The sequence below is a fragment of the Manis pentadactyla genome, chromosome 9 (genome assembly GCF_030020395.1).
Source record: "Manis pentadactyla isolate mManPen7 chromosome 9, mManPen7.hap1, whole genome shotgun sequence".
Classification (NCBI taxonomy): domain Eukaryota; kingdom Metazoa; phylum Chordata; class Mammalia; order Pholidota; family Manidae; genus Manis; species Manis pentadactyla.
In genome coordinates, this window is record NC_080027.1 from 37,009,213 (window position 1) to 37,035,759 (window position 26,547).

The window sequence follows — 26,547 nt, forward strand, 5'->3', positions numbered from 1 at the left end:
ACTTGGGTAAAATGTTTTGCCATTAGACAATAACTTTTAAAAAATGACACTGTAAAAACTATGTCAAGTTAATATGAAATTATTATGCAGATTTTAGCCAATCTTTTCTCTGTATATTTGGAGAATTCCATTTCTGAGCAAATTATTGGCTGTTTTACTAAATAGCCAACCACATATGAAAGTCCCACAGGAAACTTTAAACTATCCATTTCCCATAATAGATTTGTTAGCTACTCTCAAATATTACTGCTCCTGAATTCTCTGTTTTGCTGAAATGAGCCAGCATCCACTCAACCACATGCTGGAAATTTAGGAATAATCCTTGATTTCTCTCTCTATCCATCCTGAGCTTCAACTTCACCATCTCACCCCACCCTGCACCCAATCTGTCTCCAGATTTTGAGGATTTACCTTCGAAATAGCTCTAGAATCTTTCCCCATTTTCATCCTTACTGCCACCCTCTCTCACCTGTATTATGGCAACAACTTGCTAATACTTTCCCTGCTCAGAGTACCTCTCCTCCAGTCTCACTACCAACAAACCGATCCCAGTTTAAAAATCTAATATTCCTCTATTTTTTCAGAAGATAAAAGAAAAGAAACAACAACAAAAGAAACTATTCCACATGTCCTGTCATCTAACCTCAACAATCCTACAGCATAGTTATGATCATATTGATTTTACCGGCAAGAAAAGTGGCACCTACAGAGACTGACTGACTTGAACTCCACTAGCTCTCTCATGGCTGACGCTGGATATTCAGTTTAGTGCCTCAGGCCTCTCATCCGTAAAATTGGATCAATAATAACTTTCTCATACAGCTGTCATAAAGAGGCAATGAATAACAGAGGTGAAGTGCCTAAACAGTGTCTGCCACGTAACACCTGGTTGCCCTTTGCTACTACTATGATCATTTTACAAGTTTTTATTGCTTTTATTACTTTGCTTTTCAGTGCCTAAAGAAGAACTCTTATTTAAAGAGTTCCCAATCTGGTGGACTTAACTATTTTCCCTTCAGTGCCCATCTTAATGACATAGCCTGCTCCTCACCAGGAGTTATTTACGTCTTTCGGCTCATTTGCCCACCTTGAACCGTGGAGATTCATGGCAGGGCGGTGTCAGGGCCTAGACTGATGTCTGGGGCATGGCTGATGAGAAGTGCCAAGGCCGCGAGGAGGCGAGAGCACATGAGAAGAGCCGGAAACCCAATTGGGAGACCTCTGACCTCTCGGTAAGTGTGTCTCTACTTCCTATGCAAGGGACTCCCACGTCTCAGGCTTCTGTTTCCTCTTGTATAAAAAGGAATGTGTTATTCCTTGTGCTTCCTTTCTCACGCGGTTGCTATGACGACCCTTAAGTAGGATGCTGGGAAGGACGCTCACTTATTTCAAGCCTGGGGCCTAGAAATGCCGAGGGAGATGGGGAGGGTAGTCGAGGAACAAACTCGGCCAGGTCTCCTCAGGCCTCCGAGAGCTGGCCATAGAACATCCCGTCTCTATGGTGGATGGCGCTCAATTCCGGTGCAAACTAGGTTCCTCTTCCGGGGTCACCGTCACCGCTTCCGGAGCGGGACGGCGAACAGGGTTTGCCGTGTTCCGCCTGCCTCTTGGTCTGTGTCTCCGAGGTGTGTGCCGCAATGAGCTTCCTCAAAAGTTTCCCGCCGCCGGGGTCGACTGAGGGGCTTCGGCAGCAGCAATCCGATACAGAGGCTGTGCTGAACGGGAAGGGCCTCGGAACGGGCACCCTTTACATCGCGGAAAGGTAGGCTCCCCGTTGCCGAGCGCGGGCTGGCTGTGCGCCCCCTCGCTTCTGCCGGCGCAGGCGGTGCGGAGGAGCCGCTGCGGGACCGCGACTCGGGGGCTGCAGGGAGGGGAAGCGCGGGTCCACGGGCGATGCCTCTGCTGGGTGGAGACTCGCTTGTTCCAGTGTCCCCGTCCTCTGGGGCCTGCCTTTTATAGTCTGATGGAGTTCTCCCCATTGATGATGCTTTTCACCTGCATGCTTTTACCGGGAGTCCGGCGCGCGCGTTGCTCTTTATTCAAAGTCACCTTTTAAAAAGGTTTTGAGTTTACAGATCCCGAATGAGAATCACCGAGGTGCCTGTCTTTAACGATGAACTGCTGCGGGAGGTGTTGTCCTGGGCAGGATATGGAAGTTGAGAGCAGATGTGGAAGATCTGGAAGGTTTGGTTAAGGAGTATAGATTTTCTTATGTGGGTGTGGGTGGGGAGGGGACCACTCCTCAGTCTCACGCAGAATGGGGTCATATCCAGAGGGACCTGACTCTCATTTCCCACTTACGGCTCCCATTTGCATTCTTTGAAGGAATTGCCCTTTTATTTAGTCACCTGGACCACTCCGTACTTTTACAGACAAGACGTGTTTTAAATATCGCGGTTGTAGAACTGACGTCCCTTTTTTTTTTTTTTTAACCTATGGTTCCATTCATCATCAAACCAGCAATGACAGGAATCTTTACATTCAGTTCTCCCTGACTTCCCCTTCTGCTGCATTTCCTGTCTACAACCAAAGAGAATTTTCTTCTTTTAAGAGCTCATGTGATTACATTGGACCCACACAGAGATAACCGAGTATAATCTCTCTATTTTATTGGCAACTGATAAGTATAACCTTAGTTAATTTTTGCCATGTGACATATTTACAGTCAAGGCACCAGGGGTTTAAGGTTATGGGGGCCAAAATCTTGTCAACCACAGAGGGCACGAAAAGAGTGCAGAACCCTTGGTTTAGAGGAAAATGTAGACATTGAGCAAAGGTTAGGCTGTTGGCCACTGAGAAAGGAAGTATGGGATGCGAGGAAAAGCAAGTTTGGGGTGAAGTGGAGATATTGAGTTTGGTCTGGACGTGTGTGGATGAGTTGGATGAATGAGTGTGTATCTTGGGAGAGTGGTATTAAAGAGAGCAATTTGGAAATCATTAGTGTAAGTGTTAGCGTCTACTCAAGGGAATGGATTAGGTATCCCAGAGGAGAAGAGGGCCAAGGATAGAACTTTGGGATCACATCTGTTTAAGAGGTAGGTTACGGAAGAAAAGACTTATAAAAAAAAGGGAGGACCTTGCCTAACTGGTTTTTTTGGTTTCACTGGAGATGGCTGGTAATTGTAGGTCTGCTTTGGTTATGTATCTGTATTCCTATTATGTTAATGTGTGTACGCAATTTAATTAGTAGTTTAAAACCTATACATGCTTATGTTACTCTACAAGAAGATATGTCAAAGAAATAATCAATCTTCCCATGTTTTCTTCCGTCTGCTACTTCTATAGCTTTTCTTCTTCCTTCCTAATTACAACCCTTAAATAGAATTCGTGCCTCATATCAAATTTACCGAGTATCATAATTCTTCCAAGTGGTAAAGATACCTCAAGACAAATGCTGGGCATAGAAGCCACAGGGCATAAATCTGCAAAGAAGTAAAAAGCTAACCTTTCCAACAATATTGCTTCTCTCTCACTTACCAACTTTACATTTCCCTGTATGGCCCCGGAAGATGACTGGTTAGCCAGAGACGGGTAAGATTCCTCAAGGGAGGAATAACCTAAGACAGGCACAGTCGCCGGGGGGCTATCAGGTGAGAAATAAGGGGATCAACAGAGGTGAGGCTTAGAACCTCACCCCCCCTGTTTTGAGAGAAATCTGCATCCATGGATGTTTTGTTGCCCTTGTCTAGCTTGGATTAATACTTAGTCTATAGGCACACACCTGATCATCTACATTTGCCCTCTTACAGCACTAAACTATGTTTTCTACCTTTATCTTGCATCTACCTACCACTTCAGCATTTTATTAAAAAAAAATAATAATAATAATAAGGGAGAAAAGTGGGATTCACATATAAATCAAGTATAAAAATCAAACAAATATTCATATTTGACCTGATTTAGTTTATAGTTCATAATGCGTGATCAAAACCGAAAGTTTCTGTGGTGACTGCCCTTGCACTGTTCACCATGTAAGAACTTATTCACTATGTAAGAATTTGTTCACCATGTAAGAACTTGTTCGTTATACTTCAGAAGATTGGAGACTGTTGAGAATTGGGCTTGGGGTTGATTAATGATTGTGCATTGAGTCCCCTATACAGAATTTTATTGTTAACAACCATTTGATCAATAAATATGAGAGATGCCCTCTCAAAAAAAAAAAAAAGGGAGGACCAGTCAAATAGAATCTAAAAACATTGTTGGGTATTGACAAGGAGATCTTTAATGATCTTGGGAGAGCAGTTTCTTGTAAGTGGTGGAGATGGAGCACAGGTATATTCCTTACCCATACACTTTTCTCCATGGTTTTTGTGTATATTGGCTTTTCTTTCTGTAATATAATTCCTGTTTGGGGAAGGTCCTTTACTTTTTTCATTTTGAAAATTTGAAACCTGAAGAAAAAAGTTACAAGTGCTGTTAATATCAATATACCCTTTACAAAGATTCATCAATTGTTAGCATTTGGCACCTTTATCTCTTTTTTATTCTCCTGTATTTGAGAGTTGCAGACGGATTGTCACTTCACCTGTAAATACTGTAACACAAATCTCTTTAAGAACAAGGGCATTATTATGATTAGCACACACAGTGGAGGGGGGCACAGGGAAGGCCGTATAGACAGAGAAGACAAGTAGTGACTCCATATCATCTTACTACGCTGATGGACAGTGACTGTAATGGGGTATGTTGTGGGGACTTGATAATGGAGGGAATCTAGTAACCACAATGTTGCTCAGGTAATTGTATAATGATACCAAAAAAAAAAGAACAAGGGCATTGTCGTGTATAATCACAATACAGTTATTACACTGAGGAAGTACAAACTTTTGAGCTCTTTTCTGTTTAAAATTTTTTTTAATTTCAATGTTTCGCTGACAAATCTCTTACCTTCTTTAAGAAAATGTTTGTAAAATACACATACAAAAAATATAAATTATATATTTGTGGTTTAAAGAGTTTTAATTATATAACACCTGTGTATCTACTATCCATGTTAAGAATAGAATATTTCCAGTACCTTGGGCACCTCTGTTCATCCCTCTTTACTTCCATTAGCCTTATCTCCTTGGTCTCTGTCTTGCCAATGGCTTTCAGCCTCGGGCAAGTTCGCTATTGATTCAGTGTGACCAAAGAAATGACAGTAGAACGTCTCTTTGGGGTGAAAAGGTTTATTACCCAGCTTGTTCTTCCGGCGGTAGGTTGAGCACTACTAGCGTCTCTGCCCCCGACCGGGGCACTGGGCCGACCTCTCTATATAGTACAATAATAGCTTATTGCCTACTGGTGTATAAGCAGTAGTCTAGCAACAGCCAGTCACATCATCAAGTGGTTTAAGTTAATTGAGGATCCTGGCCATAAGAACCCCAACTTCCCACAGTCTCTTCCCCAATTTTGTACTTTCCCACCTAGCATTTCCAAGTCTTGATAGACTCAAGGTCTCAACAAACTGGGAAGGCTTTCTAGAGGACATGATGAATGAAGATTAACAGTTAGCCAGGTGAATGATTTGGGGCTAAAGGAAATGTTCTAATTAGAAGAAACAGGATGCTCAGAGGCAAGGGTGCAAAACAGTATTGTGTGTGCCAGGATATGTATGTATGTCTAGCTTTTCTTCATCTGAAGGAATGAGGGAGAAAAAGTGGAAAAATAACAAAACGGAAAGAGAGAGCCATGTTTATGAGCTTGGCTCATAGAACCAAGGCTTTGGGAAAACTTCAGATTTTAGGCAAAGAGACAGGGTCTGATTTGGTTTTAGGTAGATAGTTACCCTGATGTATACTGAGAGATTTGTAACTTAGGCTTATTTTCAAAGTTAAGTTGTCATAAGAAGTTGACTTTTTATTCAAATATGTAAGGGAACAGAGGCATGAATCATTCAAAATAGGTAATTGGTAACAGGTAAAATAAAATAGGTGATTAAATTAAAGGTAGGTAATTTCAACATACAAGTCATGCTTTTTTATATCTCATTACAAAGTTAATTTTAAATCAACTAATTAAGCCAACCTACGTTCAAGACCTCTTTTACCTTCCTGTGTTGTTTTTCACCCCATGTGAGGAATAAAGTACACCAATCATAAACAGAAGCATTGGAAGTTAGCAAAACATCCCTCTTCATGTTTATTGGCTTTCTAATTCTTGTGTTCTCCCTTTTGTGACTCGTGATTTCTTACAGATTGGGTATAGTAAATTAGATAATTTGGTTCAGGGGGGCTTTTCTTCTAGAATATATATGAAAAAAAGAATAAATAAAAATGATAACTTTGTAAGAGTAAGTGTTGCTTTTAAGTGGAACTTGCTTCTTTCTGTTTTGCAGAGTGCATAATCCATGTCTGCATGAGACGATGAGGACTCTGTAGGAAATGTGTGCTAAGGCAGCATGTGTGTTCTGCCAGCAGTGAGGAACTGCAGAGCAATTATTATGTGCTTTTAAAAGTAGAGGCCATGATTTGATAGGCACTATTTGTTTATATTTTAGTTTTTCCATCTAATTGAGTCATTAAAGAAAGTTCTGTGGCTCTGGATATTTGAGATCATTTTGGACACCCAAATTTGGAGTACTCCTTTCTGAATGCCAGGGGATTTTTAGTGATGTAGAATTTATTAAAGTAATACTGTTTAGTAAGGGACTGGCAATACTTTTATGATACATGAGCACTGTTTGGTTTCATCTCCAGTAAGAGGAAAGCAGTGGACAGAAAGGACACATACAGCACACACAATCTAATTACAATAATAAAATGCATTTCTTTGGAACCAATGGGATGAGTCACTTCGGAAAATCATTTCTAGAGCTTTCACCGCTTTAAGCTTCTTAAACTTTATCACTTTAAGCCCCCCAGGTTTTCTGTTTCCTTTTAAAATAAGCATGTTGGTTTTAAACCTTTCTGAATGACAGTGCATATTTTCTTGCTTTTGCTTTGCTTAAGTGTACAGTTCATTACATCTTAATATGTTTCAGAGTTGTATGATTTTCACCACAATCTGATTCTGCCTCTGCTTTTGATCAGTGAGGGTCATATGTTATATACTTGTATTTGTTGTTAGACATTGATTTCCTTGGGGGAACTGAGGTGTAAAGTTCAGACTTCCCGCCCCCCTTACACTGAATATGGATGATCTCAGACTGTTGCGCTGTCATTGTTTCTGCCCCAGGGAATTCTAGATTCTCCTATTATATTTGTTTATGTTTGGTTAGAAATTAGACTGTCTTACTAAAATCATATAGAAAATAGAATACAGGGGTCTTACTACATTAACTTCTTTTAAGAACACCTTTATTGGGATAATTCACATAGCATACAGTTGCCCATTTAAAGTGTACAATTCAGTGACTTTTAGTCTATTTACAGAGTTGTGCAACCATCACAGAATCAATTTTAGAATATTTTCATTGCCCCCAAAAGACACCAGAACCTATTAACAGTCACTCTGTATTTCTCTCCAGTCCTCTGCAATCACTGTGTTGTGTTGCATTAACTCACTGCACTGACTTCTTTTGTGTGTGTTTTCTTAAAGATTTGTTTTGCTATTTTTTTTCCTGCTAACTGGTACCATTCCAGATGGGTGAGGTATTACCAAAAAATTAGCCCTTCCTCAAAGTTTCCTTTGTTATACCAGTAAAATATTTGCATTTGACCACTTTTGAGAGAAAACTTGGATCTTATTTGTGGCTTTCTTTTAAAGCTGCAGAGTAAACGAAAAGCTTCATGAAGTCTGTCTTTCAATGTGATTATTATTTTCTAATTTGTGGTAAATATGATTACAGCCATTTCATGTGTATGTCTTTTAATGTAGGATTAGTGGAGAGATTAGTGATTCCCAGGTTTTTATTGCATACTTACATGCTGAGTACTATGTTAGTGGTTTTCAAAAACGTTCAAGGAATATGACAGCTTCTGTCAAGCAGCTCACATTCTGTCAGGGACATATAAGACTACATAGAGTTAAGTTCTAAATGGTGTATTACTGAGCATAAGTGCAGTTTAGAAAAAGATGAGATCGTTATGGAGTAGAGTAATTGGAGGGAGGGCTCTTAGAGGAGTTGGGCCTTAATCAGAGGAAGAGGATTTGCAAAGCAAAGCAGTAATCTGAAGACATTTTGAATAAGAACAAACGTAAAAGGCATAGAAACACACATGTGACTTAAGAAAAATAGCATTACAAATCTTTTTAAATTTTTAGCTAGAGGAAAAGACCCTAACAGAATTTGATCTTAAAGAAATTCAATTCCTGCTGCTGAATTCTCTTATTTTATAAATATTTCTAAACAGTAAGCTTGAATTTATTCACATGCATAGAGTGTTCAAGCTGAACCTTTAAAAAGTTCAGGATATTAAATTAGGATTTAATTTCTTAAAATAACCTACTTAAAACATGTTTTTCAGCCGCCTGTCTTGGTTAGATGGCTCTGGATTAGGATTCTCACTGGAATACCCCACCATTAGTTTGCATGCAGTGTCCAGGGACCTAAATGCCTATCCACGGGAGCATTTGTATGTTATGGTGAATGCCAAATTTGGAGGTATGTATGGTGTAATTTAATCTTGAGCTTCCTTTGGTAGCATATTGTATTTCAGAAAGCAGTCTTGTATTACATCATAATCAATGTCATATTCAAGCTCATTGACATACTTTGGACAATATAAAACAACATTTCAGCACAGTAAAGTAATCTGGACACTGCCTTTTGTTTCTTTGTATTTGCACTTAGAATTATTCAGTTATTGTGTATTTATATTTCTAATTTTTCCTCTTGAGTTTAACTGTTTATTCTTTGTCTTTGTTAAGGCAGTTACATTTGGCACCTTTAGAGATTTTCATCAGTGTACCTTGTGCTTCAGGAGTATAGGCTAGAGCTCTTGTTTTTGTTCCGTTACAGCGGTGGTTCTCTGTGGGGAATAATGCTGCCCTGCCCTCACATTTGGCAATAGCAGGTTGGTTGTCATGCCGGGCAAGGGGGAGGGAGGCTGCCGAGCACCCTACAGTGCACAGGATGGCCTTCCGCAACAAAGAAGTACTCAGTCCAAATGTCAGTATGCCAAAGGTGAGAGATGCCATGGTGCAGGAGCCCCACATTTTGCTGTTGGAGATAACTGCAAAGAATCATAAAAATTAGTGAAGTTAATGAATGAAGGGAAAAGAAAGATTTAAAAATCAATTATTTTGGCTTTTGACAATGGGTTGTAAGAATTCCAAATGACAGACAAGTTAGCCACAAGGTAAAAACTTGTGTTGGTTTTTGTAAGTGTTAACTAAGAAGTTTATATACTATATTGTGTTTAACATGTTCATTTTTTTTGTAGAAATGCAGACCTTTGGGGTTGAAATGACATTTGTCACACCTTTAGTAAAGGTTTGGTTTTAAAATAAGGGGGTTGCTTTTCTTTGAAATAGTGTATAAAAGACAATCCCATGGAAGCCTGTTGACCTATTGCTCCTTTAATTTGGTAGTTTATATGGTTTCAGATATAGGATAACCATTTACATTCAGTGTGATGTTAATTATTTAGCAATTTTTAGGGCTTAGCAAGACCTGCCTCATCAGGTAGTAATGACTGATTAGCTATCTGAAAATATTTTTGTTATAAGATTTTGAACTCTTTCTGTGGGAAGAGGTCCAAAGAGATAAAAATTTAGTGAAGTTTGAAAGAGATGGTAAGGAAAAGTAAGAGGTGTTAACCTTGGGTTGTAGTTAAGTCTTCTAAATGAGGAGGTATTGGGCACAAAGTTCACTTTTCATCTAAGCACAACTATCATTTTATAACCAAGAGTATAATTATATGGAATGTTTAGTTTAAAACATCATTGATTCATAGAAATGCAGAACTGTAGAGATACCTTCTCAGTCAGTTTCAAACACTGATGTGAAATGCCCATAAATAGTGTAGAGAGTTGACATTGGGTAGAGATGCATATGTGAAAATTAGGTCAGAGAAAGTAGGGTTTGAATAAACCTCCCTTGAGTAAAGCTAGCTAAAGAGAAAAGCATACTGAACAAGAAGACTCTGCCATTAACTTGGTTAGGCAAATCATTTTCATCTCTCTGAGCCTCAGTTTCATCCAGAAAAATTAGGGAATTGTAGTTGTCGTCAGATCTTAAACTTGGCTGCGCATTAGCAATAACCTTGGAAAGTTTGTTAAAAATGTAAGTGGTGGGAGTCCCAAACTAGGAAGTATGGATTCAGTAGGTTTGGGGTAGGTATTTTAAATGTTTGCCCTATGGGATTATTTTCTTGACGTTGATGGAATTATGGTTAATCCTTTCTTACTAAAATAAGTAGGACTTTTCTATCTTCCTAGAAAGTAGAATATTCTTAGGTCACACTTATTTCGAGTAGTTCTCCAGTTCTGTGTATCTCTAACTTCACTCTTCTCATGACTTACACATGCTTGGGTCCTGTTTTCCCAGCCTTTGTTCCTCTCCTCCTGATTCTCCAAACTCATTTTTTTCTCTGTGGCTTACCTCCACAGATCTGTTTAAAGTGGACCATCACTTTATTGTTGAGGACATTAGATTATTTTTAAATTAACTACAAATTCATTCCCTTGTTGAAAATTTAGAATGGTTTAAAGTAACTGAAATGATGGCAACCACTACTGTGATCTAGAATGAGATGATGAGGGTTGGCCATGGTTGTATTTTTTTCCGAATTGTAAAGATACTGTATTATATTTCTATTGATTGCTTTAAGGTAGATTCCTAAGAATATAAAAGAAATATTAATATTGGTTATTTCTAGGGAGAGGAACTAGAGTGGTAGGGACTGGCCTTTTCCTTTGACTCTATCTAAACTTTCAACTATTTCTATGCCAATGTTTATTACTTTTATAGTTTAAAGAGTGATAGTTATTCAGTTATAGGGCAGTAATTACAGTATGACCATTTTGTTTTTTCAAATGCATTGAAAAGTTTGCCAGTGTCATAATGTATTCAGTTACTGAGAATTCTCTGATATTTTTGTATTATTGTACTTGTTTACAGAGGACATGTTTATTATATTCAACAATGTAACACCATTAGAAACAAGGCAGAAAAAAGTCCTACTATATTATTTTAAATTGTTTATGTTAGCCATTTAAAGTTTTTTCCTTTTTTGCATATCTATTTTTTCATTAAAGTTAAAAAAAAAATTCAGTGGATACCCCCTATAATTGATTCCTATTGAGTAGAATTGCTGCATTAAAGGTAACATTTTTAAAGCTCCTAACATATATTGTCGAATTGCTTTCCAGAATTTACATCAATTTACATTTTCAGTAGTAGTGTATAAGAATACCTTTCCACCTTATCTTCTGTGTGGAGAATCAACATTTTTTAAAAAATGGGAACTTTACTGTACTTAACAAAATTTAATGTATATTTTTAAGATTATTTGTTTTGAACATGTTTTGGTGTTTCGGGGGTCTATTTAAGTATTTTGTTTACTTTTTTAAATGAAATAATTCAAACATTGAGAAGTTTGGAAAGTAGTAAAAATTTTCATTATTTAATATCCAACATAAATTCTAACTTTTCATAATTACTCTAGTCTTTTAAAGAAATTAAAATTAAATTATCAGTCTGTTGAAATCCTTTTTGTACTCCTCCCATTTCATTCCCTACTCTCTATCTCCAGAGTTAAACATTGTCCTAAGAATGGTATATGTCCTTCCTGTCTATGCTTTTAGTTTTTTACCGACTATGTATATACCCATAAACAATATAATCGTTTTTTAAAAATTTTAATATAAGTATTAAATATTTAATTTAAATATTATTTATATATTCTGCAAGTAGCGCTTTCACTTATATTTTTTAATCTGACCATTTTGATACATATAAATCGTTTTTGTTCATTTTTAGCTGCTATCTATAAAACATAAAATGACCATGTTGCAATACATCTATTTCCTTTTTGAAATCAACATGTGTTTTTTATATTTTCACTAGTACATATAGTACTTGAATTAATATTTCTGTACAACTCGTTATATATATAATATATACTTAGATGAGGAATTGTTGGGTAGTAAGATATACACATCTCTGGAGTGGTATAGCAGTTTCCATTTCCACTAGCAACATATACTCTTTTTGAACATTTGTATTTTTTGTCTTGCCTACAGACTTTGTTAATTTATCTGTTGGGTTAGTTAACTTTTATGAGCTTTAGTTTTCTCATTTGTAAATTGTTGATGATAAATCACATCAGTGGTTTGCAAACTGCTGCTGAACCCTTTGTCTTAAGGTGAACGTTAAAAGGAGGAGATGACGATGGAGCTATACTTGTTAGAGCCCTGTTTGGGTTTCTACACCTCCACCATGATAAGAAGGGTTGGGAATCCCAAGGGCTCAATGAAGTACAGTTTGGCTATAGACCAGAGAGACTATCCAGTCTTTTGTTGCTCTAAAGTAACCATGTTCTTATAATTTGAGGTGAAAACTGAATTGCAGTATTTAGATACATAAATAAGCATCCTTTAAGAGATTCTTTTAGGCTTTTTAAATAAAACAGCATCATTAAAAAATTATTTTTATTCCTTTTCTAGAAGACTCAAAAGAATCTGTTGCTGATGAAGAAGAGGAAGACAGTGATGATGATGTTGAACCTATTGCTGAATTTAGATTTGTGCCTAGTGATAAATCAGCCTGTGAGTGTTCTATAGAATTGGTTCTTTTCCTTTATGTACCATGTATTCACACACACACACACACACACACACACACACTGTTACCTTTTCCTTCATTATCTCTGTTCATTTGCTTTTTCTTCTTTTAACGACTGTAATGTCACTGAAGACAGTATACCTATTAATATCAGAGATTATGAAATAGTGAGAGTATAGTACACACCATGTCACTCAGTATTTTGTGAATGAGGAATCTGCCATCAGTGACTTGATGCTGCCGATTGAATCTCACTGGATAGAAGGAAGAATCATAGCAAGTCCAAAGTGGACAATACCAGGATAGCTGCAAAGCACCCTGTTAGCAGAAAGAGGCTTCACCCTGACACCAGCAGTCTGACCAGTATTCTGGTTCATTTTTCTCAGGAAATCCAACCAAACATGAAGAGATCTCAATAATATCTCAAAATGAACTCTTATTATTTTGTGACTTGTCCATTGCTATCAGGAGCTTTTCAAGATTGATTCTCTTGGAATTTACTGTTTATAAATATTGTGATCTCTTGTCTAGCCACTAAATTTATTTGCACTAATGATTATTTTATTAAATTTTTATTTTACATTGGCCAGAAAAACCTTAATTCCAATTTAATTTCCTTGTTCAGTGGAGGCAATGTTCACTGTAATGTGTGAATGCCAGGCTTTGCATCCAGATCCTGAAGATGAAGATTCAGATGATTATGATGAAGAAGAATATGATGTAGAAGCACATGGTTAGTGAAATGGATTTTTTAAAGTGTGTTTATGTTTCATTTTAAGCATTTATTTGTACTAAAGGTATAGGATTGTAGTTTTTATATCTCTATTAAGTACCCACATAGTTATTAATGGTTATTAATAAAAGTGAATGGCACAATTCATATCTAAACCAAATTGGAAAAAATCATGAGCTATCTAAGCTTGAGGGTGAAAAATAGAGGTTACTTAGGGGAGAAAATGGATGGGGATAAATGGAAGGAAAGAAAAGGGTAGGTAGGAAAGTAGATAGTCAGGAGAGTCTTAAGTTGATGCACCTGCTCCGAGAGAACAAACCTTCTTCCTCCACCTCTGGAAACCTGTATCATCTGTATCTTTGTTTAACATATTCCTTCAAACAGCTCACTGTCAAATGAGCTGAAAAAGGAATTTTTTCTTTTTCTCAGAACCATGCTTCATTTATCCAAGAGTATTTCCCTTTGCCTCCCAGAGCATATGCAGTCACAAGCCTGATAGAGTCTTATAACTTGAGGTGCCTGTAAGGAGCATTAGGAAAAAATGTTAGTACAAATTAATACCAAGTTCATTTGCACTCTCCTGTAAAATTCCCACCTTGGTATAAAACTTGCTGTCTTGCCAATGGGTTTCAGCCCCCAGCAAGTTCACTCTGGATTCGGTATGACCAAAGAAGTGATAGTAGAACGTTTCTTTGGGGATTTATTACCCAGCTTGTTCTCCCAGTGATAGGTTGAGCACTAACGTCTCTGCCTCTGCCCAGAGCACTGGGCTGAACTCTCTATATAGTGCAATAATAGCTTATTGCCTATGGGTGTGGAAGCAGTAGCCTAGCAGCAGGCTGGTTACATCATCAGGTGGTTTAAATTCAGTGAGGATCCTGGCCATAGGAACCCCAACTTCCCCACACTCCACCTCTCCAAGATTCTCACCTTACAGTCTGCACGCTCTCAGTCTTCTGCAATGGTCCCTGTGCGAGAAAGCTGGAGCACTGTAACCAGATTCCACAATAGCAACAGAGGCTAACAACAACTTAGAGATAATAACAAAAATTAAGATACAACAACATTTTGATACAGGTAACAAAAATTATGATAATCTTCAAGCCAGAGGAAGTTCCCAATCCACAAAGACTTTAGGGGCGATAAGACACATGTTTAAATGACACCAACATAGGCAAATCTTATCCATCAGGTAGGATGCATGCAAGAGTGTGGTCCTGTGATAGGACTGTAGCAGGAAGGGGGTCCCTTCCAGGTCTAGTATACCATACTTTTACTTCTCTCCCTGTGGGAGTTACTGAAGGGTCTATATATAGTGTTACTGGAGGTGCATGCACTGGCCATAATGATGAAACAAAACTCCCTGGTAAGATGCTCCTACCTTCTGGACATTGAGGATATACTACTGTGATCTTTAGGGGCCACTCTGCTGTTATTCCAGGAGTACACAGGAGGCCAGCTTCCAGGTCTTGTCCCCAAGATGCCAGGAGAGCCAGCCATCATTGGTCCATGTGTTGAAAGATCCAGGGCCACGTCCACTCAATAAGAGTCTCCAGGGTTCAGTGCAGTTGGCACTGGCAGCAAGATATTCTTGTGGCTGAACCTTGGCTTCAGTGATTCTTCCTTGGTTTGTACTTGCAGTTGTATAGGGAAGGCAGCCATATGTGTTAACATGTCTATGGGGCTCAGGGCTCCCTTTTGGGATCTCTCATTCATACGCCATAGCACGGTCCATAAGTGGACTGACCGTCCCCGCAGACTTGGTATCTGATTTTTAGTCCAGATTTTAACAAGCCACTGTGCCTCTCTATCATGTTTGCTGCAGTAGGATTGTATAGCACATGAAACTTCCATTTGATTCCCAGCTGTCGCACCCATTCTTACAATGTATGTCCAGTAAACTCAGTGCCCTGATCACTCTCAATTACCTGTGGTCGGCCACAGGTGGCAAAGAGACGCTCCAGGCCTCTTTTGGTCATCTGCTGGTCTGCACAATGAGTAGGAAAAGCAATGAGAAGTCCAGTTGCTGTGTCCACACAAGTCATGGCATACTGATATCCTTCTGACACAGGTAGAGGCCCAGTATAGTCCATCTGCCACCTGCGAGGGGTATTAGGCCCCTTAGATATTGTCCCATGTTGCTGTGGAACTCGGTGTAAGTCCCTTTTAGAGCATATGACACACTCCTGCTGGGCTCTACTAACTTCTTCAAAGGTCAAAGGCAAGCCCCACCAATGGACTACAGCTCACATTGTCTTTTGCCCTGCATGCAATAAACGCTGATGTAACCATTGGGCTACATCAGTGGCAGGCTTTCCTTCTAACCAATGTATCTGTGCCAGTTTATCTACTTCATCATTTCCTGGGGATGCCAGTGGCAAATGACCAGTCACATGGTATACTGTAATTATTTTAGTCTGACCACAGGTCCATAAGTCTTACCACCACAATTCTTGCCCCCAAAGGGGTCGGTGACCAACCAGTCAGTTGGCATGGTACCAGGTTGCTAGCTGCAGGGTCAAGCCCTGATAGACAGCCCAGCTGTCAGTGCAGACAACTATAGGGGAGGGCTCCTGGCTGATCACAAGCCACATGGCCCACAACTCTGCCTCTTGGCTGCTCTTTCCCTCGCCATCTTCCATTCATATTGTCTCAGTCTTAGGATGGAAAGCTGTGGCCCTCCATTTTAGGGGCTGCCCATGGCTGGAACTGCTGCTCTCATTTCAGTTGTTGCCATAGCTCTTGCAAGATCCTATTTGACTTCCCGTCTAATTACCTTCCGTCTGCTCCTGCCTGTTTTAAATCAACCCACATCTGGGTCCTTGTAACCTTCATGAGGCCCTTTAATTTCTTCTTGTGAGTAGCAGACCTTATTTTTTTCCGTGTTCTCATTGCTTCAGTCTCTCCTAAGTCTGCTACTATATGTGTCACCTCGCTTATGGGCTGCCCTAAGTGAGGGGGAAGAATGGCCACTAGAGACCCAAAGAGGGATGTGGGAGCCATTTGAAGCACAATATTTTTCATCCCAGTAGTGAAAAGCTCTTCATCTGGGCCATGATTCTCTGGACTATAGATGGCATTTTTTATGCCTAGCTCTGGTAACACCTGTTGGAGCTCAGCAGATGTCTGCCATCTAGCAGGAGAGGATGGTAGATCACCCTGATTGGGCCACACAGCACAAAGTGCACCCATAAGTCAATTGAGGAGGCAGTGATTCCCTGGGGTCTGATGTACACTTTGTAATCACTGTCTCGAGGTGTGCTGAACTGTCAGGGAAGCCAGCTTTCCCATCTCTGATCCCGATAGAACAATTCCATCCACCCCTAAGTCCCACAGACGCAGGAGCCAAGATGATTGACTCCAAGGGCTTCTGCCTAAACCGGGAGCTCAAATCCACCAGCTCAGCTTGATTATAGGGGCAAACCATAGAGTGCTCCATGACCTGGGGAGGAGCAGTGGGGGGTGGGGGCTCTTCCTCTCCTTGGGGAATTCTCAGCTGCAGGGTCTTTATTTTCTTTACAACCACTGGGCGTGCTTTCAGTAGAGGAGGGGTCAGTGCCTCTGACACCACCACTTCATCCTTCCCCAGCTCCTCCATTTCTGGGGCTGATGGCACCTTTCTCTCCCCTCCCTCCAGTGCTTCCTCTGCTACATCCTTTACCTTTTCTACTGTGCCTCACAGCAGTGCTAGCTAGGTCTTCAGCAGCTCTCTTTCCTTCACCTCAATGCTTTGCAGCTGGTGTTCTTGTGCCACTTCCACCTGTGCTTCCCTTAGGAGTTTGTCTTTTTCCTTGATGGTCTTTTCCTCCTTCAGAGCACCGGGCAGTGCTGCCATTTTGTTCTGTAAGGAGTCTTTTCTCTTCAACTGCACCTTGCTGCCGGAGTTCTCGTGCTGCCTCCTCTCACATCAATACCATTTCCCTTTTCAGGGAATCTGCAGAAATTTTCAGCTTGTGTTCTCGTGCTGTCATTTCTTGGGTCTTTTTCAGGAGCGTGTCCTTCTCTTCTGTAGACTTTTTTAATACTGTGAGAAGCAGCCAACCCGCAGTCCCCGCTGCCTCACGCTGTCATTTCTTGGTCTTTTTCAGGAGCGTGTCCTTCTCTTCTGTAGACTTTTTTAATACTGTGAGAAGCAGCCAACCCGCAGTCCCCGCTGCCTCACGGGCACTCTGTCTCTCAAAAGACCTACTTACTATACCAAGGGCTACCCCTACTGCCTCAGGTATCACTTCCACTTGCCTCCAGTCCTGGGGTGGGGCCCAGCCCTCAGGAGGCAAGCCATCTCAAACCACATACCCATTGGGGGACAATCCACTGTCTTCCCATTCATAGGGGCAGTCTGCTGAAGCACCCCTCCCATAAGAGCAGCCTGTCTTTTTCCTTGGTCATCAATGAACCCTGCCACCTTCACCAGTTGTCTTGCCAGTGGGTTTCAGCCCCCGGCAGGTTCGCTCTGGATTCAGTGTGACCAAAGAAATGACAGTAGACTGTTTCTTTGGGGTGAAAGGGTTTGCAATCTGGCTTGCTCTCCTGGCAATAGGTCGAGCACTACCATCTCTGCCTCTGCCCAGAGCACTGGGAGAACTCTCTATATAGTGCAATAATAGCTTATTGCCTAAAGGTGTGGAAGTGGTAGCCTAGCAACAGGCCAGTCACATCATCAGGTGGTTTAAGTTCAGTGAGGATCCTGGCCTTAGGAACTCCAACTTTCCCACATTTATTGACCCTTGGAACACCCTCTTTTCCTTCTAGTCTCCAGATACTTGATTCTTTGGGAGTTGTTGTTTACTGGCTCATTACTGTTGTAATCCCTTCTTACCCTGCAGGGTAGGAAAATTTTCTTTGTTATCTTTATCTTTATCTTCAACAAATGGTTTATATGTGTGTGTTAAATGAATGTTGAAAAGTATTTTCTTGGGGGCCTTTTTCCTCTGTACTTTATCTTCAGTAAATGCATTATTGATTATATATATTTTTTGAATTGTTTTATAATAACTTAAAAGCCTTTAATTTTTTTAGAGCAAGGGCAGGGGGACATCCCAACATTTTATACCTATGAAGAAGGATTATCCCATTTAACAGCCGAAGGCCAGGCCACATTGGAGAGATTAGAAGGAATGCTGTCTCAGTCTGTTAGCAGCCAGTATAACATGGCTGGAGTCCGGACAGAAGAATCAATAAGAGATTATGAAGGTGAGTATCCTTTCCAGTGTGAATAGTCAAATGATCACTTGGGTCACAAGGGGAGTTACAGAAAAACATGTATATGTTCTTTTGAAAACTCTCAGAGAATGACTGAATTAACTTTTTTTTATTGAAGTCACTGATACACAATCTTACATTGGTTTCAGGTATACAACACAGTGTTTCAACAGTTACATATTTAAATCCTCACCCCAACTAGTGCAGTTGTTTGTTATCTATCTACATAAGAAGATGTTACAGAATCACTAACTATGTTCTCCATGCTGTACTATCATCCCAATTACCAACTTATATTATGATTGAGAAATTTAGTGCCCCAACCACCCACCCCTCCCCCTCCCCCATGGTAACCACCAGTCACTTCTCAGTATCTGTGAGTCTACTGCTATTGATTCATTTAGTTTAGTTTAGTTTTTATATTCACAAGTAAATGAAATCATATGCTATTTGTCTTTCTCCACCTGGCTTACCTCACTTGCATAATACCCTCTAGGTCCATCCATGTTGTTAAAAATGGCAGGATTTCTTTCCTTTTTTATGGCTGAATAATATTCCATTGTGTATATATAGCACCTCTTCTTTATCCATTTATCTATTGATGGACACTTAGGTTGCTTCCATAACTTGGCTATTATAAATAATGCAGTGATAAACTTACGGGTGCATATATCTTTTCGAATCAGGAATTTTGTTTTCTTCCTGTAAATCCCTAGAAGTGGAATTACTGGATCAAGTTGTATTTCTGTTAGTTTTTTGAGGAACCTCCATACTGCTTTCCACAGTGATTGTACCAATTTACATTCCAACCAACAGTGTAGGAGGGTTCCCATTTCTCCACATCCTCCCCAACACTTGTTATTTCTTGTCTTTTGAATAGTAGCCATTCTGACTGCTATGATGTTATATCTTATTATGGTTTTGATTTGCATTTTCCTAATGATTAGCAGTTTGGAGCATCCTTTCATGTGCCTATTGGCCATTTGTATTTCTTCTTTGGGGAAGTGTCTGTTCAAGTCCTCTGCCCATTTTTTAACTGAGTTGTTTGTTTATTTGGGTGTTGAGGCATATGGATTCTTTAATATATTTTGGATGTTAACCCCTTATTGGATAAATCATTTATGAATCTATTCTCCCATTCTGTAAGTTGCCTTTTTGTTCTATTGATGGTGTCCTTTGCTATACAGAAGTGTTCTAGTTTGATGTAGTCCCACTCTTTCATTTTTAATCTTGTTTCCCTTGCCTGAGGAGATGTGTTCAGGAAATCATTGTCCATGCTTATATTCAAGAGATTTTTGCTTATGTTTTCTTAGAGTTTTATGGTTTCATGTCTTACATTCAGGTCTTTGATCCATTTCAAGTTTACTTTTGTGTATGGCGTTAGTAATCCATGAAGATGTCTAGTTTTGCTAACACTGGTTATTGAAGAGGCTGTCTTTTCCCCATTGTATATCCACAGCTCTTTCATCGTGCATTACTTGATCATGTATGTGTGAGTTTATATCTAGGCTTTCTATTCTGTTCCATTGATCTATGGATCTGTTTTGATTACTATAGCCTTAGCTTTGTAGTATAGCTTGAAGTCAGGGAGCATAATCCCCCAGCTTTGTTGTTCTTTTTCAGAATTGCTTTGGCTATTCAGGGTCTTTTGTGGTTCCATATGAATTTTAGGATTATTTGCTCTAGTTCATTGAAAAATGCTGTTGGTATTTTGATAAGGATTGCATTGAATCTGTAAATTGCTTTGGGATCAGGATGGCCATTTTGGCAATGTTAATTTCTATTCATGAGCATGGGATAGAGTTCCATTTATTTATATCTTTAATTTCTCTCATGAGTGTCTTGTAGTTTTCAGAGTACAGGTCTTTCACCTCCTTGGTTAGGTTTATTCCTAGGTATTTTATTCTTTTTGACGGAATTGTGAATGGGACTGTTGTCCTGATTACTCTTTCTGCTAGTTCTGTTTTAGTATATAGGAATACAACAGATTTCTGTGTATTAATTTTGTATCCTGCAACTTTGCTAAATTCAGTTATCATTTCTAATAGTTTTTTGGTGGTGTCTTTAGGACTTTCTACATATAGTATGTCACCTGCAAATAGTGACAGTTTTCTTCTTCCTTACCAATTTGGATGCCTTTTATCTCTTTATCTTGTCTGATTGCCATGGCTAGGACCTCCTGTACTATGTTGAATAAAAGTGGTGAGAGTGGACATCCTTGTCTTGTTCCTGATCTTAGAGGAAAAGCTTTCAGCTTTTTGCCATTGAGTATGATGTTACCTGTGGGTTTGTTGTATATTGCCTTTATTAAGTTGAGGTACATACCTTCTATTCCCATTTTTTAAGCATTTTTATAATGAATGGATGTTGAATTTTGTCAAATGCTTTTTCAGTATTGAGATGATCATATATATGGTTTTTATTCTTTTTGTTTATGTGGTGTATGACATTGATTGATTTACAAATAATGTACCATCCTTGTATCCTTAGAATAAATCCCATTTAGTCATGAAAGATCTTTTTGATGTATTTTTGAATTCAGTTTGTTAATACTTTGTTGAGGATTTTTGCATGTACATCAGGGATATGGGTCTAAAATTTTCTTTTTTCTTGGTGTCTAGTTTTGGTATTAGAGTGATATTGTCCTCATAGAATGAGTTTGGAAGTATATCCACCTCTTCTGTCTTTTGGAATACTTTAAGAAGGATGGGTATTAACTCTAAATGTTTGGTGGAATTCAGCTGTGAAGCAACCTGGTAACAGATTTTTGCTTTTTGGGAGTTTTTTGATTACCAGTTTGATTTCATTGCTGGTAATTGGTCTGTTCAAATTTTCTGTTTCTTCCTGGGTCATTCTTGGAAAGTTGTATTTTTCTATGAATTTGTCCATTTCTTCTAGGTTTCTAATATATTGGCATGTAATTGTTCATAAAATTCTCTAATAAATCTTCGTATTTCTCTGGCATCCATTGTGACTTGCTTTTTCATTTCTGAATTTGTTTATTTGTGTTCTCTTTTTCTTGGTAAGTCTGGCTAGGGTTTTATCTACTTTATTTTCTCAAAGAACCAGCTCTTGGTTTCATTGATTTTTTTCCCTGTTGTTATATTCTTCTCTATTTATTTCTGTTCTGATCTTTATTATGTCCCTCCTACTAACTTTGAGTTTCATTTGTTCTTTTTCTATTTTCTTTAACTGTGAGTTTAGACTATTTGGAATTCTTCTTGTTTTGTGAGGTAGGCCCATATTGCTATTTCCCTTTTAGAACAGCCTTTGCAGCATCCCAGAAGTTTTGGACTGTTGAATTTTGTTTTCAGTTGTCTCCATATGTTCCTTGATTTCTATTTTAATTTGGTCATTGATCCATTGATTCTGTAGAAGCATGTTATTTAGTCTCCATGTGTTTGTGGGCTTTTTTGTTCTTTGTGTAATTTATTTCTAGTTTCATGCCATTGTGGTCTGAGAAGTTGCTTGATACAGTGGCAGTCTTTTTGAATTTATTGAGGCTCTTTTTGTGGACTAGTATGTGATCTGTTCTGGAGAACATTCCATGTACACTTGAGAAAAATGGGTATCCTGCTGCTCTTGGGTGGAATGTTGTGTAATGTATGTTAAGTCCATCTGATCTAATGTGTTGTTCAGTGCCTCTGTTTCCTTACTTATTTTCTGTCTGGTTGATCTGTCTATTGATGTGAGTGCTGTGTTAAAGTCTCCTAAAATGAATACATTGCATTCTATTTCCCCCTTTAATTCTGTTAGTATTTGTTGTACATATTCGGGTGCTCCTATGTTGAGTGCATAGATATTTATAATGGTTATATCCTCTTGTTGGACTGACCCCTTTATCATTATATAATGTCCTTTGTCTTTTGTTACTTTCTTTGTTTTGAAGTCTATTGTGTTTGATCTAAGTACTTATAAGTACTGCTGCTTTTGCTTTTTTTCTCCTCATTGTTCGCATGAAATATATTTCCCATCCTTCACTTTCAGTGTATATATCATTGGGTCTAAAATGAGTCTCCTATAGGCAACATATAGATGGATCTTGTTTCCTTATCCATTCTACCACTCTGTCTTTTGATTGGTGCATTCAGTCCATTTACATCTAAGGTAATTATTGATAGATATGTACTTACTGCCATTTTATTAACAGTTTTCTTTGTTTTTATAGCTCCCCTCTGTTCCTTTCTTCCTCTGTTATACTCTTTTCTTGTTATTTGATGCTTTTCTTTACTGTTGTGGTTGGATTTCTCTTTTTTAATTTTTTGTGTACCTATTATAGGCTTCAGGTTTGTGGTTACCAAAGGCTCAAGGACAGCTTCCTGACTATATAACAGTCTGTGTTAAGTTGCTGATTGGTCTATTTCAAACACAGTCTAAAAGCACTTTTTATTCTTCCTCCGCCACACTTTATGTATTAGATGTCATAATCAAAACTACTTAGCCTCAGGATCATTTCCATGTACAGCAGTTCCTTTAACATATCCTGTAATGCTGATTTTGTTGTTATAAATTCTTTGAGCCTTCGTTTATCTGGGAATTGTTTAATCCTGCTTCAAATTTAAATGATAGTCTTGCCAGATAGAGGGTTCTTGGTTGAAGGTCCTTCTGTTTCAGTACATTAAATATTTCTTGCCACTCCTTTCTGCCCTATAAAGTTTCTGCTGAGAAATCTGTTGATAGCCTGATGGGATTTCCCTTATAAGTAATCTTTTTTCTCTCTCTGGCTGCTTTCAACACTCTCTCTTTATCCTTAATCTTTGCCATTTTAATTATTAGAAGTCATGGTGTTGTCCTCTTGGGGTTTCTTTTTTATGGGCTCTCTGCACTTCCATGATCTGAGTGTTTATTTCTTTTCCCCGATTGGGGAAGTTTTCAACAGTTATTTCCTTTCTTTCCCTTTGTGTGTGTCTTCTCCTTCTGGCATCCCTATTATGTGAATGTTGCTTCATTTGGATTGGTCACAGAGCTCTTTTATTCTTTCATTTCTAGAGACTCTTTTCTCTTTCTGTTCCTGAGCTTCTTTGTTGTCCTGTTCTCTAATTTCCATCTCATCGATTGTCTCCTCTACTTGCAGCAGTCTATTAGTCATTCCTTCCATAGTAAAGTATTTTTCATTTCAGTTACCATATTCTTCAGTTCTTAGTGGCTCTTTTTCAGCTCTTCTGTCTCCTTGTTGACATCCTCCCTGAGATCTTCAGTACTTTTCCACAGATGAGTATACATATTTATGACTTACTTTGAAATCTTTATCAAGAATATTGGTGATCACTTTCATTTATCCTCTTCTGGTGTCTTATCCTGTATTGTTTGGAATGTATTCCTCTGTCTCCTCATTTTGTCAGGGTTTCTGTTTTTCTTCCTTTATATTAGATGGATCTGCTATGCTTCCTGGTCTAGCGAGTAATGGCTTTATGAAGAAGGCATCCATCCTTGGGCCCAGAAGCCCAAGACTCGACTCTACAGTACCTCATTCTCCTTTGCACTGGGTCCCAGTTGCTGTTTATGTGCTGTGGGTGGGCCCATCTTTCTGTCTGCTAGCAGTGGTTTATTTCGGTCCACTGCAGCCTGCAGTTTGCCTCACCAGCATTTTATAATCAGAGCAGCAGCTTCTCATGGGATCACTGTGGGCATGGCCACCTTCTGCCTGCTGTTTAACAGTGGTGGGGCTGCTGGATTGATGGAGTTGGGCAGTGCATTGCAGCACTGAGCTGGGCCTCCAGTGAGGAGGATGGACTACTTGGAACTGGCTCCTGCAAGCACCCCTCTAATTAGGCTGAGGCAGGGCTGAGAAAGTTTGGAAAGTCTCCCTCTCACTGCTAGAAAGCAAAGCCTGAGTCTGCTTGGCCACAGGCACCCTAGTATCGCACAGAGAAGTGCCTGTGGCTGAGCCACCAGTTGAGGGGGAAGGAGTATTTGGGGCTCCTGAGAGTCTCCAACCTGTTGGGCCAAGGGAGGGCTGGGGATGTGTTGTCCACCTGCCCTTTCTCCTGTAGAGAGAGTTCCATCCAACCCTTACCCCTTTGGCACCCCTCCCACTGGCATATCTTTTAAACTTCCCCCTCTGTTTTTGGTCTTAGTGGACCAGCAGAGCATGCCTGTCCTCCACTAGCTATTAGAGGCTCAGCTTCCCACTCTCCCTGGGGTCCAGCCCCGCTAATCAACAACCCAATGCAATGTGGACTTGTGTTCCTGGACCAGATCTCCTGGGCCACCTGTGCAGTTCTTGACCTATTCCCTCCCTGCTTCCTTCCTCTTGTGCCTGTGGGCTGCGATGGGGGAAGGACTTGGGTCTAGCTCAGTCAGAGCTCTGCCATTTTACCCTTCTCTATGTGGTCTTTTCTTCTTTACCACTTGGTTCTGCAGTCTTCAGGTCATTGTCATAGTTGTATTTGCTGTAGTTCCTTCCTGGTGTGTTTGTGGGAAGAGGTTTCCACCTTGCCTTCCTTCTTTGCCATCTTTTTTCCAAATTAACTTTGTAATGTAGAAAGCAAGTGTAGAATTACATAGAATGGGAATTCTCATGTAAATCGAGAATACAATTTACAAAAATATTCTATGTTCACAACCAGAATTTTTTTTTAATTGAAGTATTGTTGATATACAATCTCATATTGGTTTCAAATATACAACACAGTGGTTAACAGTTACCTATATTATTAAATGCTCACCCCAACTAGTGCAGTTACTGTCTGTCAACATAGAAAGATGTTACAGAATCATTGACCATATTCTCCAAGCTTTAATATTATCCCTGTGACCAACTTCTATCATGTTGAGAATTATTGTGCCCATTTATCCTCCTCACCCTCCCATCCACCCACCCAACCCCTCTCCCATGGTAACCACCAGTCCCTTCTCAGTGTCTATAAGTCTACAGCTATTTTGTTCATTCTGTTTTGCTTTGTTTTTATTTTCCACAAATAAGTGAAATTGTATGTTGTTTGTCTTAATCAGAATTTTTTTAATGAGTAAGGCAAAGAAAAAGAAATGAAAAATCAAGTATAATTTTAGTAGAGACATCTATTAATTTTCTGTTGCATATCTTTCCAATTCTTTGCTTATGTGTGTTTATGTATATGTGTATACATTGATGCTGCTATTTTTTTTAATGAATTCCTACATGACTATATGCAAAATTAGGATACATCAGATGATTTAAAAGGCTAGGCAGTATTCAAGAAACAGGTTATTATTTTTTTTGTGGCATATGGATTTTAAACAAGCAGCTTTAAATATTTATGTTTCTGTTGTCTCATATTTATAAGTTCTTTTGTAAATATTTTCTGTTTCCCTGGATTCAATTAGAATCTTTAAGTATTCTTTTGACTCAACCTTTGCCATTTACTCCCTTATCCAGTCTGATACTAGGTTCCATGGATTTTTTCTTTAAATGATTTTCAGGTCTCCCTGCTATTACTACTGCTCCCTTTACTTCTACTAGCTTTACAATAGTAATTTTTTTGCCTTGATATCCCTTCTTTGAGTTCATTATGCCATATCAGTCATCTTAGAACACTCCATCACCCCTTTATAAGGATGTCTCTTCAGTAGTTTCCTGATACTTACATATAAAGTTTAAACTCTTCACTCAAATTCTGAAGAGACAGTCTTGTCTTTGCCCATGATGTCTCCAGTCTTGTCCTGCCACCTTCAATAATGTTTCTATAGTGCTTTTTTGTGCCAGACCTTGATGTAAGCACATTGCACATAGTTACTAAGTTAATGTTTCCAGGAACCTTCTGGTAGCTGCTGTTACATTCCCCATTTTACAAATGAAGAAACTGAGGCACAGAAAGATCACCTAATTTGCTTGAGGTCAAATAATGAAGTGATGTGAGAGAAATAAATAAGCTAATATGCAGAAATAATATATAGGCTTGTTAATAAACATTTCTTGCATATTGCATGTATTAATATATATTAGTGTTTTTTGTTGCTTACAGAGTCTTACCACTTCTAA

At 39.1% G+C, this 26,547-nt stretch overlaps 1 protein-coding gene across 1 annotated transcript in view; it reads left to right on the forward strand.

The window, feature by feature from the left end:
• Positions 1 to 1,551: 1,551 nt before the first annotated feature.
• Positions 1,552 to 26,547, forward strand: part of CLNS1A (chloride nucleotide-sensitive channel 1A) — a 31,074-nt gene continuing 6,078 nt past the window's right edge. The window contains exons 1-5 of the mRNA XM_036895450.2: positions 1,552 to 1,762; positions 8,391 to 8,527; positions 12,535 to 12,636; positions 13,278 to 13,385; positions 18,405 to 18,578. Coding sequence (XP_036751345.2) covers positions 1,638 to 1,762; positions 8,391 to 8,527; positions 12,535 to 12,636; positions 13,278 to 13,385; positions 18,405 to 18,578 — 646 coding nt within the window. The 5' untranslated portion in view covers positions 1,552 to 1,637. The remainder of the gene's footprint in view (positions 1,763 to 8,390; positions 8,528 to 12,534; positions 12,637 to 13,277; positions 13,386 to 18,404; positions 18,579 to 26,547) is intronic.